This window comes from Carcharodon carcharias, chromosome 3 (genome assembly GCF_017639515.1).
Source record: "Carcharodon carcharias isolate sCarCar2 chromosome 3, sCarCar2.pri, whole genome shotgun sequence".
Classification (NCBI taxonomy): domain Eukaryota; kingdom Metazoa; phylum Chordata; class Chondrichthyes; order Lamniformes; family Lamnidae; genus Carcharodon; species Carcharodon carcharias.
In genome coordinates this window covers 79,344,829-79,361,305 of record NC_054469.1, presented here as the reverse complement: position 1 = coordinate 79,361,305, position 16,477 = coordinate 79,344,829, and the positions used below count along the sequence as shown (strand labels likewise).

Genomic DNA, 16,477 nt, shown 5'->3' with positions numbered 1-16,477 from the left:
TGGTAATTGCAATCCTTAATTTTTCACAACAGAGTCCTTCCAGTCCCCTGTAGTTGATATCAGTTGCATTGGGCTGTTGCTGTCCACTGTTGCACAGGGGAAATTGTAAGAATTTTTATTTGAGCATTTAACAACTAAATTAACTTTGCTGGGGAACAACAGCAGAAGCATGGCATTTGTGCATTGCCCAGAGCACAGGAAGTAATTGATTGTATACTACTCCAACATACTCTTAGCCAGACTCCCATGTTCTATTCTCTATAAATTTGAAGTAATCTAAAACTCAGTTACCAGCACCCCTGTGCTTGCTTCCTACATTAGTTCCCAGGTATGCAATGCCTCAATTTTAAAATTCTCATCCCGTTTTCAAATGCCCCCACAGCCTCACCTCTATCTCAATAATTTCCTGGAGCTCTACAACCTTCTGAGATCTATGCTCCTATGTTTGTGGCATCTTCAGCATCCTCAATTTTAATTGTGCTATCAGTGACAGCCATGCTTTCAGCTGCCAAAGTTCTAAACTCTGGAATTCCTTAAATCTCTCTGCTACTCTTCATATTCTTCCTCCTTTAAGATAGTCCTTAAAACCTTCCTCATCTGCCCTAATGTCTTTTCATGTCGATTCGTGTCAACACTCTGTCATACATTGGGAGGTTTCACTATGTTAAAGGTACAAGATAACATAGTTTGCTGTTGAGGTAGAGTAGGCGGCAAGCTTCTTGATGATAGCATGTATTTTTGTACAATTATGCTCTATGCCCTTTGGTAAAAACCTTAATATTGCACTAGTGACACATTACTATGAGGCCTACAGGATAGCAAGTGTCCTAACTGAACAGCAATTTGGATTCCTTGAGCTCTTAAACGAGCCTCAGCGGAGGAGAGGGTGGATGTTACAGTATGCACCAAAATATGTTGGAAGAATTAAGTTTTGCTGCATGTTGGAAGAAACAGAGATTCCACCTTTCTGTCCAACCCTGCTACAAGAAGACATTGCACTACACAGGGATGAGTACCATGGGATGTGGGCTTCACTGGTTGGGCCAGCATTTATTGCCCATCCCTAAATAATGGAGGGATAATCCATAGGAGATTGCTTTGTCAGTCCGTGATCCAAGAATGTTTCACTATTGAATGAACTTAAGGCCAATATCTATTCAGAGAACCATTAATCACCAATATACAGAAGGTATTTAAGATACTAAATCTATGAAATTTCCATATTTTATAATTAATGCAGCTTCAAACAAAACCTTACATTGCACTTGAGATTCATATTCTCTGTATAAGCACAATTCCATAATAAACAAATAACCAATCAATGTTCAGCTTATTTAACATGCTTCCCAATGGCTACAGCAAATGTTTCATATCCCTAAAAAGTAATCCTTGCTGGATTATCACCTTAAATATATTCATCACTTCTAAGGTCAAATAAAGCACCTTTTTTTCCTGAATCTGATGCTTTAACTGTAAAACTATAATTCTTGGCTACAAGTGTATCGTAAAAATGTATTAAACTAACTTCTCAGTGCTAAACATACCTTCCACTCTCATGATGCACACTGTCTTGAATGTGTTAATCACGTCATAAAATCACCATTTTCCTCCTCAACCTTCAATACCAAAAGGAATATCTTATTTGCTACTTCTAAGTGATTTTCCAGAAAAAGCAGCTACAATGGGAAGTTTGCTCAGGAGTTTCCATGGATGGGGATGGAACACAATCTGTAGGTGCTAAGCCTTTATAGGGATCAGGAGTGTGCCTGTAATGATAGCCATTGTACTGGCAGGGAGTTTCTGCTTGGCCTTGGAAATCCACGTATGCATTCATGCCTCATGCTGTCTTTTTTGCTTCAGGCCTTTACGAAAGGCCAAGCTCCCATGAAGCACCAGATCTCTGCAAGCAGAATGCTTTTACTTCTCTGAGGACTTAGGTCCTAGGACTAAGGGTCTCTGAGACCCTTAGCGACCAAGGGATGATGCTCTGTGAAAAATGCAGGTTGACATCATGCCCACATTACTGGAAAGCTTTCCACTGTGCTTGCCATACAAATCAAGGCACTATACAATGCAGGTGACACTGAACTTAGCATGTCTTCTATGGTAGATTTTGAAAGACATGTACAATTAAAGTGGACAAAAGACAGGTGATAAGAGTTTTCCACAGTACCCCGAATGGAAATTAGTGAGTTACACACAAGTCCTCAATATGTAGAAACCTCCCTTTGTCACGGAAATTTTTTTTCGTTCAAGATATGCAGGCTAGGCCAACATTTATTGCCTATCCCGAAGTGCCCTTGAGAAGGTGGCGGTAAGCTGCCTTCTTGAACCGTTGTAGTCCATGTAGTGTAGGTACACTCACAGTGCTGTTAGGGAGGGAGTTCCAGGATTTTGACCCAGCGACAGTGAAGGAATGGTGCTATAGTTCTAATTCAGGATGGCATGTGGTTTGGGAGGGAACTTCTAGATAGTGGTGTTCCCATGTATCTGTTGCCCTTGTGATCCTGGGTAGTAGCGGTTGCGGGTTTGGAAGATGCTGTTGAAGGAGCCTTGGCGAGTTGCTGTAGTGCATCTTGTAGATGGTACACACTGCTGCCACTGCATCGGTAGAGAGTAAATGTACAAGGTGTTGGATGGGGTGCCAACAAGCGGGCTACTTTGTCCTGGATGTTGTCTAGCTTCTTGAGTGTTGCTGGAGCTACTCTCTTCCAGACAAAGACTCCTGACTTGTGCCTTGTAGATGGTTGGTAGGCTTTAGGGTGTCAGGAGAGTTATTCTCCATAGAATTCCCAGCCTCTGACATACTCTTGTAGCCACAGTATTTATATGGCTAGTTCAATTCAGTTTCTGGTCAATGGCAATCCCCAGAAAGTTGATAACAACAAAAAAACTGTGGATGCTGGAAATCCAAAACAAAAACAGAATTACCTGGAAAAACTCAGCAGGTCTGGCAGCATCGGCGGAGATGAAAAGAGTTGACGTTTCGAGTCCTCATGACCCTTCGACAGAACTTGCATTCGAGTCCAAGGAAGAGTTGAAATATAAGCTGGTTTAAGGTGTGTGTGTGGGGGGTGGAGAGATAGAGAGACAAAGAGGTGGAGGGGGGGGTGGGGGGGGGTGGTTGTAGGGACAAACAAGCAGTGATAGAAGCAGATCATCAAAAGATGTCAACGACAATAATACAATAGAACACATAGGTGTTAAAAGTAAAGTTGGTGATATTATCTAAACGAATGTGCTAATTAAGAATGGATGGTAGGGCACTCAAGGTATAGCTCTAGTAGGTTTTTTTTTATATATAATGGAAATAGGTGGGAAAAGGAAAATCTATATAATTTATTGGAAAAAAAAAGGGAAGGGGGAAACAGAAAGGGGGTGGGGATGGGGGAGGGAGCTTACGACCTAAAGTTGTTGAATTCAATATTCAGTCCAGAAGGCTGTAAAGTCCCTAGTCGGAAGATGAGGTGTTGTTCCTCCAGTTTGCGTTGGGCTTCACTGGAACAATGCAGCAAGCCAAGGACAGACATGTGGGCAAGAGAGCAGGGTGGAGTGTTGAAATGGCAAGCGACAGGGAGGTTTGGGTCATTCTTGTGGACAGACCGCAGGTGTTCTGCAAAGCGGTCGCCAAGTTTACGTTTGGTCTCTCCAATGTAGAGGAGACCACATTGGGAGCAACGAATGCAGTAGACTAAGTTGGGGGAAATGCAAGTGAAATGCTGCTTCACTTGAAAGGAGTGTTTGGGTCCTTGGACGGTGAGGAGAGAGGAAGTGAAGGGGCAGGTATTGCATTTTTTGCGTGGGCATGGGGTGGTGCCATAGGAGGGGGTTGAGGAGTAGGGGGTGATGGAGGAGTGGACCAGGGTGTCCCGGATGGAGCGATCCCTACGGAATGCCGATAAGGGGGGTGAAGGGAAGATGTGTTTGGTGGTGGCATCATGCTGGAGTTCGCGGAAATGGCGGAGGATGATCCTTTGAATGCGGAGGCTGGTGGGGTGATAAGTGAGGACAAGGGGGACCCTATCATGTTTCTGGGAGGGAGGAGAAGGCGTGAGGGCGGATGCGCGGGAGATGGGCCGGACATGGTTGAGGGCCCTGTCAACGACCGTGGGTGGAAAACCTTGGTTAAGGAAGAAGGAGGACATGTCAGAGGAACTGTTTTTGAATGTAGCATCATCGGAACAGATGCGACGGAGGCGAAGGAATTGAGAGAATGGGATGGAGTCCTTACAGGAAGCAGGGTGTGAGGAGCTGTAGTCGAGATAGCTGTGGGAGTTGGTGGGTTTGTAATGGATATTGGTGGACAGTCTATCACCAGAGATTGAGACAGAGAGGTCAGGGAAGGGAAGGGAAGTGTCAGAGATGGACCACGTGAAAATGATGGAGGGGTGGAGATTGGAAGCAAAATTAATAAATTTTTCCAAGTCCCGACAAGAGCATGAAGCGGCACCGAAGTAATCATCGATGTACCGGAGAAAGAGTTGTGGAAGGGGGCCGGAGTAGGACTGCAACAAGGAATGTTCCACATACCCCATAAAGAGACAGGCATAGCTGGGGCCCATGTGGGTACCCATAGCCACACCTTTTATTTGGAGGAAGTGAGAGGAGTTGAAGGAGAAATTGTTCAGTGTGAGAACAAGTTCAGCCAGACGGAGGAGAGTAGTGGTGGATGGGGATTGTTCGGGCCTCTGTTCGAGGAAGAAGCTAAGGGCCCTCAGACCATCCTGGTGGGGGATGGAGGTGTAGAGGGATTGGACGTCCATGGTGAAGAGGAAGCGGTTGGGGCCAGGGAACTGGAAATTGTTGATGTGACGTAAGGTGTCAGAGGAATCACGGATGTAGGTGGGAAGGGACTGGACAAGGGGAGAGAAGGGAGTCAAGATAACGAGAAATGAGTTCTGTGGGGCAGGAGCAAGCTGAGACGATCGGTCTACCGGGGCAGTTCTGTTTGTGGATTTTGGGTAGGAGATAGAAGCGGGCCGTCCGAGGTTGGGCGACTTTCAGGTTGGAAGCTGTGGGAGGGAGATCCCCAGAGGAGATGAGGTCAGTGACAGTCCTGGAAACAATGGCTTGATGTTCAGTGGTGGGGTCATGGTCCAGGGAGAGGTAGGAGGAGGTGTCTGCGAGTTGACGCTCAGCCTCCGCGAGGTAGAGTTCAGTGTGCCAGACAACAACAGCACCACCCTTGTCAGCGGGTTTGATGACAATGTCAGGGTTGGACCTGAGAGAATGGAGTGCAGTAAGTTCAGAGAGAGACAGGTTAGAATGGGTGAGAGGAGCAGAGAAATTGAGACGACTAATGTCGCGCCGACAGTTCTCAATGAAAAGATCGAGAGAAGGTAAGAATCCAGAGGGAGGGGTCCAGGTGGAGGGAAAATATTGGAGATGGGTAAAAGGATCCGTTGAACTGGGAGAGGACTCCTGCCCAAAGAAGTGAGCCCAGAGACGAAGAATGCGGAAGAAGAGTTCAGTATCATGCCGAGCCCGAAATTCATTGAGGTGAGGGCGTAAGGGTATGAAACTAAGTCCTTTGCTGAGCACTGAACGTTCAGCATCGGAGATGGGAAGGTCAGGGGGTATAGTGAATACACGGCTGGGGTTGGGATTGGAAGAAAGGGTGGGGACGGAGGAACAGGCAGGGGTGGGGGGTCCTAGATGGGTGTTGGTGTCGATGAGTTGTTGTAGCTTGCGTTCCTTAGCACTTGAGAGAAAGAGAAAAAGTTTCTTGTTGAGGCGTCGGATGAGCCGAAGGATAAAATGAAACTGGGGGCACACGCAGCTTTGAAAAAGGGTACGGCGGTGCTGCTGGAGGGAGAGGTCGAGTGTGTTCATATGGCGGCGCATGGCACTGAGTGTGGATTTCAGAATGTGACGGAAACAGCAGTCCGAGAAACGTTTTATGTCCCGGAGATACCTGTAATCCTGGGTGGGTTCGAAACATGAGGGGTGGAATTTCAGTTGAAATCCACGTGGGGTAAGTCGGAGACGGAGACAGTCACTGAGAAAGGAGATATGGCTGTGAAAGCGGGTTTTAGTAAACACCTTGTCAAACACTAGGAGGGAAATGGAAAGCAAAGAAGGTGAGCAAGACAACAGAGAGATACGGAAATCTTGTCGCAGAGAGAAACAGAACTTCTTCAAGGAGGTAGGCATTTCTTGAAGAGCAGTGGCAGTCAATTAAACACAGAGATAAAAACAAAAAAACTGCGGATGCTGGAAATCCAAAACAAAAACAGAATTACCTGGAAAAACTCAGCAGGTCTGGCAGCATCGGCGGAGATGAAAAGAGTTGACGTTTTGAGTCCTCATGACCCTTCGACAGAACTTGCGTTCGAGTTCAAGAAAGAGTTGAAACATAAGCTGGTTTAAGGTGTGTGTGTGGGGGGCGGAGAGATAGAGAGACAAAGAGGTGGAGGGGGGGGGGTGGGGGGGGTGTGGTTGTAGGGACAAACAAGCAGTGATAGAAGCAGATCATCAAAAGATGTCAACGACAATAGTACAATAGAACACATAGGTGTTAAAATTAAAGTTGGTCCTACTCCGGCCCCCTTCCACAACTCATTCTCCGGTACATCAATGATTACTTCGGTGCCGCTTCATGCTCTCGTCAGGACGTGGAAAAATTTATTAATTTTGCTTCCAATCTCCACCCCTCCATCATTTTCACGTGGTCCATCTCTGACACTTCCCTTCCCTTCCTTGACGTCTCTGTCTCTATCTCTGGTGATAGACTGTCCACCAATATCCATTACAAACCCACCGACTCCCACAGCTATCTCGACTACAGCTCCTCACACCCTGCTTTCTGTAAGGACTCCATCCCATTCCCCCAATTCCTTCGCCTCCGTCGCATCTGTTCCGATGATGCTACATTCAAAAACAGTTCCTCTGACATTTCCTCCTTCTTCCTTAACCAAGGTTTTCCACCCACGGTCGTTGACAGGGCCCTCAACCGTGTCCGGCCCATCTCCCGCGCATCCGCCCTCACGCCTTCTCCTCCCTCCCAGAAACATGATAGGGTCCCCCTTGTCCTCACTTATCACCCCACCAGCCTCCGCATTCAAAGGATCATCCTCCGCCATTTCCGCGAACTCCAGCATGATGCCACCACCAAACACATCTTCCCTTCACCCCCCTTATCGGCATTCCGTAGGGATCGCTCCCTCCGGGACACCCTGGTCCACTCCTCCATCACCCCCTACTCCTCAACCCCCTCCTATGGCACCACCCCATGCCCACGCAAAAAATGCAATACCTGCCCCTTCACTTCCTCTCTCCTCACTGTCCAAGGACCCAAACACTCCTTTCAAGTGAAGCAGCATTTCACTTGCATTTCCCCCAACTTAGTCTACTGCATCCGTTGCTCCCAATGTGGTCTCCTCTACATTGGAGAGACCAAACGTAAACTGGGCGACCGCTTTGCAGAACACCTGCGGTCTGTCCGCAAGAATGACCCAAACCTCCCTGTCGCTTGCCATTTCAACACTCCACCCTGCTCTCTTGCCCACATGTCTGTCCTTGGCTTGCTGCATTGTTCCAGTGAAGCCCAACGCAAACTGGAGGAACAACACCTCATCTTCCGACTAGGGACTTTACAGCCTTCTGGACTGAATATTGAATTCAACAACTTTAGGTCGTAAGCTCCCTCCCCCATCCCCACTCCCTTTCTGTTTCCCCCTTCCCTTTTTTTTTCCAATAAATTATATAGATTTTCCTTTTCCCACCTATTTCCATTATATATAAAAAAAACCCACTAGAGCTATACCTTGAGTGCCCTACCATCCATTCTTAATTAGCATATTCGTTTAGATAATATCACCAACTTTAATTTTAACACCTATGTGTTCTATTGTATTATTGTCGTTGACATCTTTTGATGATCTGCTTCTATCACTGCTTGTTTGTCCCTACAACCACACCCCCCCACCCCCCCCTCCACCTCTTTGTCTCTCTATCTCTCCGCCCCCCACACACACACACCTTAAACCAGCTTATATTTCAACTCTTTCTTGGACTCGAACGCAAGTTCTGTCGAAGGGTCATGAGGACTCGAAACGTCAACTCTTTTCATCTCCGCCGATGCTGCCAGACCTGCTGAGTTTTTCCAGGTAATTCTGTTTTTGTCCCAGAATGTTGATAGTGGGGGATTCAGCGATATTAATGCCACCGAATGTCAAGAGACTTTGGTTAGATCCTCCCTTATTGGAGATGGTCATTGCCTGGCAATCATGTGTGGCAAATTTTAATTGCCACTTATCAGCCCAGGCCTGAATACTGACCAGGTCTTGCTGGATTTGGACATGGACTGCTTCAGTATCTGAGGAGTCGCGAATGGTGCTGAACATTGTGCAATTATCAGTGAGCATCCCCACTTGTGGCCTTATGATGGAGGGATGGTGATTGATGAAACAGCTGAAGATGATTGGGCCTAGGACACTACCCTGAGGAACTTCTGCAGTGATATCCAAGGATTGAGATGATTGACTTTCAGCAACCACAACCATCTTCCTTTGCGCTAGGCATGACTCCAACCAATGGAGAGTTTTCCCCTTGATTCCCATTTACTCCAGTTTTGCTCGGGCTCCTTGATGCCACACTCAGTCAAATGCTTGCTTTGATGTCAAGGGCAGTCACTCTCATCTCACCTCCTAAGTTCAGCTATTTTGTCCATGTTTGGATCAAGGATGTCATGATGTCAGTAGCTGCGTGGCCCTGGCAGAACCCAAACTGAGTTATTGCTAAGTGCTGCTTGATAGCACTGATAAAGAAACCTTCCATCTTTTTTACTGATGATCGTGAGTAGGCTGATGGGAAGGTAATTGGCTGGATTGGATTTTTCCTGTTTTTTGTGGCCAGGACATACCTAGGCAATTTTTTACATTACCAGGTAGAAGCCAGTGTTGTGGATGTACTGGAACAACTTGGCTAGGGGTGTAGCAAGCTTTGGAGCACAAGTCCTCAATACTATTGCCGGAATATTGTCACGCCCCATAGCCTTTGCAGTATCCAGTGCCTTCAGCCATTTCTTGATATCACGTGGAGTGAATCAAATTGGCTGAAGACTGGCATCGGTAATGCTGGGGACCCTGGGAGGAGGCCGAGATGTATCATCCTAGCTGAAGATGGCTGCAAATGCTCAACCTCATCTTTTGCACTGATGTGCTGAGTTCTCCCATCATTGAGAATGGGGATATTTATGGAGCCTCCTCCGCCAGTTAGTTTAATTGTCCACAACCATTCATGATGTGGAGGGACTGCAGAGCTTTGATCTGATCCTTTGTTTGTGGGATAACTTAGCTCTATCACATGTTGCTTCTGCTGTTTGGCACGCAAGTAGCCCTATATTGTAGCTTCACCAGATTGGCACCTCAATTTTAGGTGCTGCTCTTGGCATGCCCTCCTGCACTCTTCATTGAACCAGGGTTGACCTCTTGGCTTGATGGTAATGGTAAAATGGGGGATATACTGGGCCATGAGGTTACAGATTATGGTTGAGTGCAATTCTGCTGCTGCTAATGGATGGCTCATGGATGCCCAGTTTTGAATTGCTCGATCTGTTCAGAATCTATTCCATTTTGCACGGTGGTAGTGCCACACAACACAACAGAGGGTATCCTCAATGTGTAGGTGAGACTGTCTTTACAAGGACTGTGCAGGGTGGCCACTCCTACCAACGCTGTCATGGACAGATGCACCTGTGACAGGTAGGTTGGTGAGAACGAGGTGAAGTAGATTTTTTCCTCTTATTGATTCCCTCACCAGTCTAGCAGATTTGTTCTTTAGGACTCAGACAGCTCAGTCAGTAGTGGTGCTTTCGAGCCATTCTTGGTGACGGATTTTAAAGCTCCCCCATCCAGAGTGTATTCTGTGCCCTTGCCACCCCCAGTGCTTCCTGAAATTGGTGTTCAACATGAGCTGATGAGATTGGCAGGGGACGTGGTAATCAACAGGAGATTTCCTTGCCCCTGTTTGACCTGATGCCATGAGAACTCATGGGGTCTGGAGTCAATGTTGAGGACTCCCAGGGCAACTCCCTCCTGACTGTATAACTCTGCTGGGTCTGTCCTGCTGGTGGGACAGGACATACTCAAGGATGGTGATGGCGGTGTCTGGGACATTATCTGTGAGGTATGATTCCGTGAGGATGAATATGTCAAGCTGTTGTTTGACTAGTATATGGGATAGCTCTCCCAATTTTGGCACAAGCTCCCAGATGTTAATAAGAGGGACTTTGCAGGGTCGACAGGGCTGGGATTTGCCATTGCACTGATCAATGCCAGGTGGTCCATCCGGTTTCATTCCTTTTAAGCTTCATAGTGGTTTGATACAACTGAGTGGCTTGCATAGACATTCCAGAGGGCAATTAAGAGTGAACCACATTGCTGTGGATTGGGAGTCACATGTGGGCCAGACCAGGTAAGGATGACAAATTTCCTCCCCTAAAGGGCATTAGTGAACCAGATGGATTTTTACGACAATCAATCATAGTTTCATGGTCACCATTACTAAGGCTAGCTTTCAATTCCAGATTAATTAATTAATTTAATTCAAATTCTACCACCTGCCTGGGCCTCTGGATTACTACTCCAGTGACATTACCAGTACGCCACTGCCCCCCCATTCTAAACCTGGCAGTGTTCTGCAACAAACTGAATATGCATTCTGCAAGTGGCACACATTCTGTCCCTTCCTCAAGGGATGGATTTCATTATATAATGTTTCCTGTTTCTATACAGATACGTCTCTGAAGTACAGTATATATCTGTACTCATATATGAATAGCTAGAGAGCATTACATTGGGCAGTACCCTTTTTATGAGAAGAAAGAAAAATTATCTTACTTGATCTTACTTCCCTGTTGTGTATTCTGCTCTATCACTGTAATCACGTGCCATGTATCCCATGAGTACTGTAACTGTGTTTGTGTTCACTGGTGATGAATTGTGCAGTCAATAATACTATACATTGCCATAGTGATATAAACTAGCAGTTCATCTCCCATCCCCTCCATAGACTTAATGCAAATGTTGGCTTCCTTGAAGAGGGTGAGGAGTTTCAGTTGGAAGTATTCTCCATATCTCTCTTTTTATTTAGGAGTTAGAGAAGGCCAACTTCTTCAATGAGAACTGTTATTTGTGTTGAGTGATAATGGTTAGCTCATGTACAATCTTAATATTCAGCGTAGTTTGTGTTACTGGACACGTACTGGATAATGTTCCTGCTGCATGCTTTGCTATTATGTTTGTACCCTGATGATTAACATTCCATGTGATTATTTATGTTTATTTATCCAATTTCTCATAGATAAATAGTTGAGAAAATGGTGGTCATTACTTTAACTCATTCCTTTGGGTTTTTCTCCAGTTTAAAATTATTTTTGCATACCTTTCTGTAGGTGCACTCTGAATATCTGAGACTACATTAACCTCATGCTATAAACCTGAGCGTTTCTTATGGTTACTCTCTGACCTGGAGCTCAATTGCAGGATTACTCCATCATCCAATTAGGAGTCAGCATTCAAAAGTTTCATTTTTTTGTGTGTGTGTGTCTGAAAATGATTGCTGTAAGAAATGATCTACCGATCAATACAATGGATAATATTTTTACAAAGGGAAACAGATTTAGGTGCAGGAAGGGAGTTAAATCCCCCAAAATTATTAGGATTCCAACATCATTCAGCCCCCTTCCTGGTTTCACAGGGATGGGATTGAAGCCATGCAGGATCTGTAAACAGTTCAAATTACTTAAAAAGTCAATTAAGAATGATTTTAACCCTCAATTATGTATTTCCCTGACAGAGTACCCATTTCCAGCAACTCGCCAAGGTCACCAAGGCAGAGCTTCTTCAGTGAGGCTGACAAGCTGGGAAGGCTTTGATCATTTACACTGAGAAGCTCCCACCATGGCCATCGAGGCACTACTGTTCAAAGCACTTCTTCACTCAGAGAATGCTATCATTGTTTGACGGGGAATTGCCAACTTCTTGGAAGGCACTTCACTTGTCTAGAACTTCACGATCATTGGCTACACTTCCTTGCTGCCAGTCTTCAAGTGCAGCTCCACCTTGTACCCCTGAGGGGTAAGTGCAGAGGCATCACCACTGCCAACAGCATTAGCAGGGGCAACACCACCAGCAGCATGTTCTCCAGCTGCCTGCTCCTTAGCTGCATTACCCTCCAAAGAGCATAGGGGATGGGCACCAAGCTTCATCTGGAAGGAGGTGAGTCCCCTCAACATAAGGTATATATGCAAGGAATCAACTCTCTCAATATATGTGAGCACCAGTGCCTCAGGCTCTCAAGGCAGGTCGTTGCTGACATCTGCAACCTTCTGGAACAAAGCTTCCTTCTTAATGGGGCAGGTGGGCATACATTGGCAGTAGCAGTGGCTGATTAAGGTGCCTGTCACTGGGGGGCCTAGCCCCCCTCCCAAACAGGGTCTCCACCTCTCACCAGGTTGTGTGCTCTCTTCTCCTGCAAGGAGAGAAAGGAGACGGGTGTGAGCATTAGTTTGTGAGGAGAAGATGAAAGGACAACATCTGTAGAGGGTTGACTGTAAGGCATGGGTGCAAGAGAGCAACAGGATGAGGATGAGTGAGATTGTCAGCTGGTCAGATGGGGGTATAAAGGAGATGTCTGTAAAGACAAGAATGAATGGAGCTGCAAAGTGTGTTGTCCCGAGGAGTGCTCTGCAGGAGAATGCTGGGAAAGTCAAAGTGTGTGGGGCTCTAATTTTATTATGCTATTCACTTGTCATTCTCTCCCAAGATCCTGGATCGTGTTGATGCATTGACTCCAGGTTGGAGGGACCACACTTCTGCTGCTGACTTCCTCCATTATTTCCATCCATGCCTGCTTGGTTTGAGAGGCTGGCCTCTTCCTCCCACCCTTGGGAGAGCTCACCTTCCTACAGCCCCTCAAATCCCACAGCAGGACCTCCAGGTAAGAGTGAGACCAAGAGGACAGCCTTCCCGGACTCCTTTCCATCCTGAGGTTGCTACAGTCTCAAAATCCAAGTGCTTGTGAGCCCCTGTAACCGGCAAATTAGAAATCCTTCCTTTGACAGAATGAACACCCGCTCTCCCTAATTGGCTGGGGAACCTGGAGGTGGGATGTTAATGCTGTGGCTCTAGGAAAGAGCCTTGGCAAAGCCCATTACTTCACTAGTCAGGTTCCCTATCTGCAAATGGTCCTGCTGTTTGGGCAGGGTCTGTTGATAACATTCTTGCCTAAAGAGTTTAGAATCTTGTTGTTACTTAGTTTGGTGGCTTAAATTATAAATATTGCTTCTTTGTGATTGCCTCTTCATATGTACTTCAGTATAAATAAATGTAAGATCAATAAGTGGAGAAGGAGCAAAGTTGTGTTTTCAGCTGTGTATTGAAACACAGCAAGAATAAAAATCAACATGTGCTGAATATGTTAAAGAAAATTTGAGATGAAAATATCAAGATAATTTGCCTATTATTTTGTTCCTTATCTACTTATGGTAAGAAAAAGCTTTGATAGAACAAACTTGCATTTATACTGCACTTTGTTGTGTCCTTAGGATGTCCGAAAGCACTTTACATCCAAATAAGTTACTTTTAACCATTGTTACTGTTGTCATGTAGGCAAAACCTGCAGTTAATATGCAAGATCCTATAAACAGTAAATGAGATGACTGACTGGTTAACTTGTTTTTGGTGGGGTTAACAGGCTGGTTAACCTGCTTTTGGTGGTGTTGACTGACTGGTTAACCTGTTTTTGGTGGTGTTGACTGACCGGTTAATGTGTTTTTGGTGGTGTTGACTGACTGGTCAATGTGTTTTTGGCAGTGTTGACTGACTGGTCTACGTGTTTTTGGTTGTGTTGACTGACTGGTTAATGTCTTTTTGGTGGGGTTGACTGACTGGTTAACCTGTTTTTGGTGGGGTTGGCTGAAAGAAGAAATATGTCCAAGATAACTCATTCCTCTTCTTCCAATTTTTACATCCTTCTGTATTGGCAGAAGGCCTTTGGAATAAATATGTCATCCATAAGACAGCAGTCCAGCAACGCAGCAGTCCTTCAAAACTGCACATAAGTGTCAATGTAAAATACATGCTCAAGTTCTAACTCAGAGGTGAGAGTGCCACCAGCTGAGCCAAGCTAACACTTTCATATCCATACATAAGAACATAAAATACAGAAGCAAGATGCAAGGGCTGTATTAGTGATTCTTGATCACTTGACATTCCACCAGAAACTGTCAGCTCTGAATTCAAAAGGTAAGGTTCATTCAAAGTAATTGGGTATCCTCAGTATTTTTTATGCCTACCTAGAATGATGGTCAAGTGAAAGTACTCCAACTAAGGAGGAACAGTAACGCAATCTGGCTTTTCTCATTGTTATTAACCAATCACAGAATCATTTAAAGGAAATCATGGCAAAATCTCGGAGCCAAACTACTCCACCTTCTCATATGCGAGTGTGATCTCCAGTTCTCCTCCATTAAAATAGCCAGGAGAATGTCATATAAAACTATTAGCATCTGTACTCTAACATTGTAAATGGCAATTTCTATGATCAGAATGGTAAAAAGAAAATTAACCCTATAAAACATAAAAGTAACACTATATTAACTTTTCTTTTGATGAACGACTGGTATCCATAAAAGAGGCAGAACTACTTGGTTCACAACTGCTTTCCATATCCTTTATATCGAGCATTTTCTGCTATGAAGCAACCTTTTCTTTTTACAATATAAATGACTATACAGGACAGGTTGTGCATGATGGTCCATTAGCCTAAGCATATCATAAATCTTCTATGCAAAGAAGTACACTGCACCTATTCCTTACCTGGCTCTTTGTTGCTGCAACCTTAGCAAATAATGCTTGGGACACTTTGGCCCTCTTCATTTCCTGCTGAATCTCATCGTAAATGGAAGCATTAATATTAAGTGCACAGCCTTCCGATTTACCATTCCATTCAGTTGTAATGGAGGACGTTTTGACCTAGATAAAGGTTTAATCTGAGTTAATAATGTACTATAAGTATAAATACAAAGGCAATATCACCCTGCTGATAATGTGTTACTGGGGTTCTTTCACTAATGTAAAATACTCATAATTTACAAGAAGTACAGGCTTGAGTGAGTTATGATGGTTACCTGGAACTAAGCATTACTGGTTTTTTTTCCCTAAAGTTTGTGGGAGACAATGATCCCTAGAATCTCGCTGAACCTTTAAATATATTTCAGAAAGATATGTCAATTGTCAAATAATAATTTGCATGTGTCTATTATGCTTTCTGTATTTCACTGATGTGAATTATTAGTATGCTGTGCAGTGGAACTTTTCACTCCCACAGAATAAAAGGATACTTTGCATTCATATGTTGCCTTGCTGAAATGTATTTGTTTCCTGAAGTTCTCATGGTGCTTTGCTGCTCAAGTGCTGGCATTACTAACATTGCAGTTATAAAGTAATGCTTTGAAAGGTAGCACTAGGACAGTGAGTTTCTTCCAATTAATAATTATAAGATTTAAACAAAGTAATGGATCAAAATCTGTTCTTTATAAAATTGAGTGGGAGGTTCTACTGAAAACAATACATCAGGCAACATTTAAAAACAAAGCAAGACATCTTAATGAGAATAAAAAGGTTCCGGATCACTGATGCAAGAATGGAGAGCATTTTACAAGAATATCAAAAATCAAAAATCTTTCCTCTTCTCTTCCATTAAGTCACACTTGTGAAACAAATCCTTAGGAACCTGAAGAAATAATCATAGCTAACTGTGTACTCTGAGCAGCAATTAAAAAAAAGTCCATAAGGTGTTAGTCCAACAATAATCTTTTTTATTACTTTGTTCCCCATTGGCAATTTTGTTTTCCTCTTCTTCTTCTGAATGTGATGAGTCTTGGGCTTTCTGGGTGTGCCGTTCTCAGAAAACTTGTTCAAGTGCCATTTATGTAGAATCCTTGAGGGTGGGAACTAGCAGGTAACTTGACCAGGTGGGTCCCGTCCTCATCTAATATCCATATCCATCTAGCAGGGATCAATTGATTCAAGGATTTGGGGGAACAGGAACCCAGGTTTATTTTCCCTGCTAAATAGAGGGCAATGAGATCAACTCCATCGCTCCCATCACAACTCCAGCTAAGATCAGCAAAGTAATCATAAGATCATAAGAAATAGGGGCAGGAATAGGCCATTCAGGCCATCGGTCCTGTTCCGCTATTTGATAAGACCATGGCTGATCTGATTGTGGCCTTGATTCTACTTTTCTGCCTACCTCCTTTAACACCTTCATTAATCAAAAATCTGCCCAACTCAGCCTTGAATATATTCAATGACCCAGCATCCACTGCTCTCTGTGGAAGAGAATTCCAAAAACTAATGACTCTCTGAGAGAAGAAATCCCTCCTCATCTCCATCTTAAATTTTTAAACTGCCCCCCCAGTTCTAAATTCCACCAGGAAAGGAAGCATTTTCCCAGCATCAACCCTGTC

General features: G+C 44.5%; 1 protein-coding gene across 5 annotated transcripts in view; it reads right to left on the bottom strand.

The window, feature by feature from the left end:
- LOC121276353 (DNA-binding protein SATB1-like) overlaps positions 1 to 16,477 on the bottom strand; it is a 158,723-nt gene that overhangs the window by 74,028 nt on the left and 68,218 nt on the right. For all 5 annotated transcript variants that reach the window (XM_041184660.1, XM_041184663.1, XM_041184657.1 and 2 more), the window contains one exon: positions 14,823 to 14,978. In XM_041184660.1, coding sequence (XP_041040594.1) covers positions 14,823 to 14,978 — 156 coding nt within the window. The remainder of the gene's footprint in view (positions 1 to 14,822; positions 14,979 to 16,477) is intronic.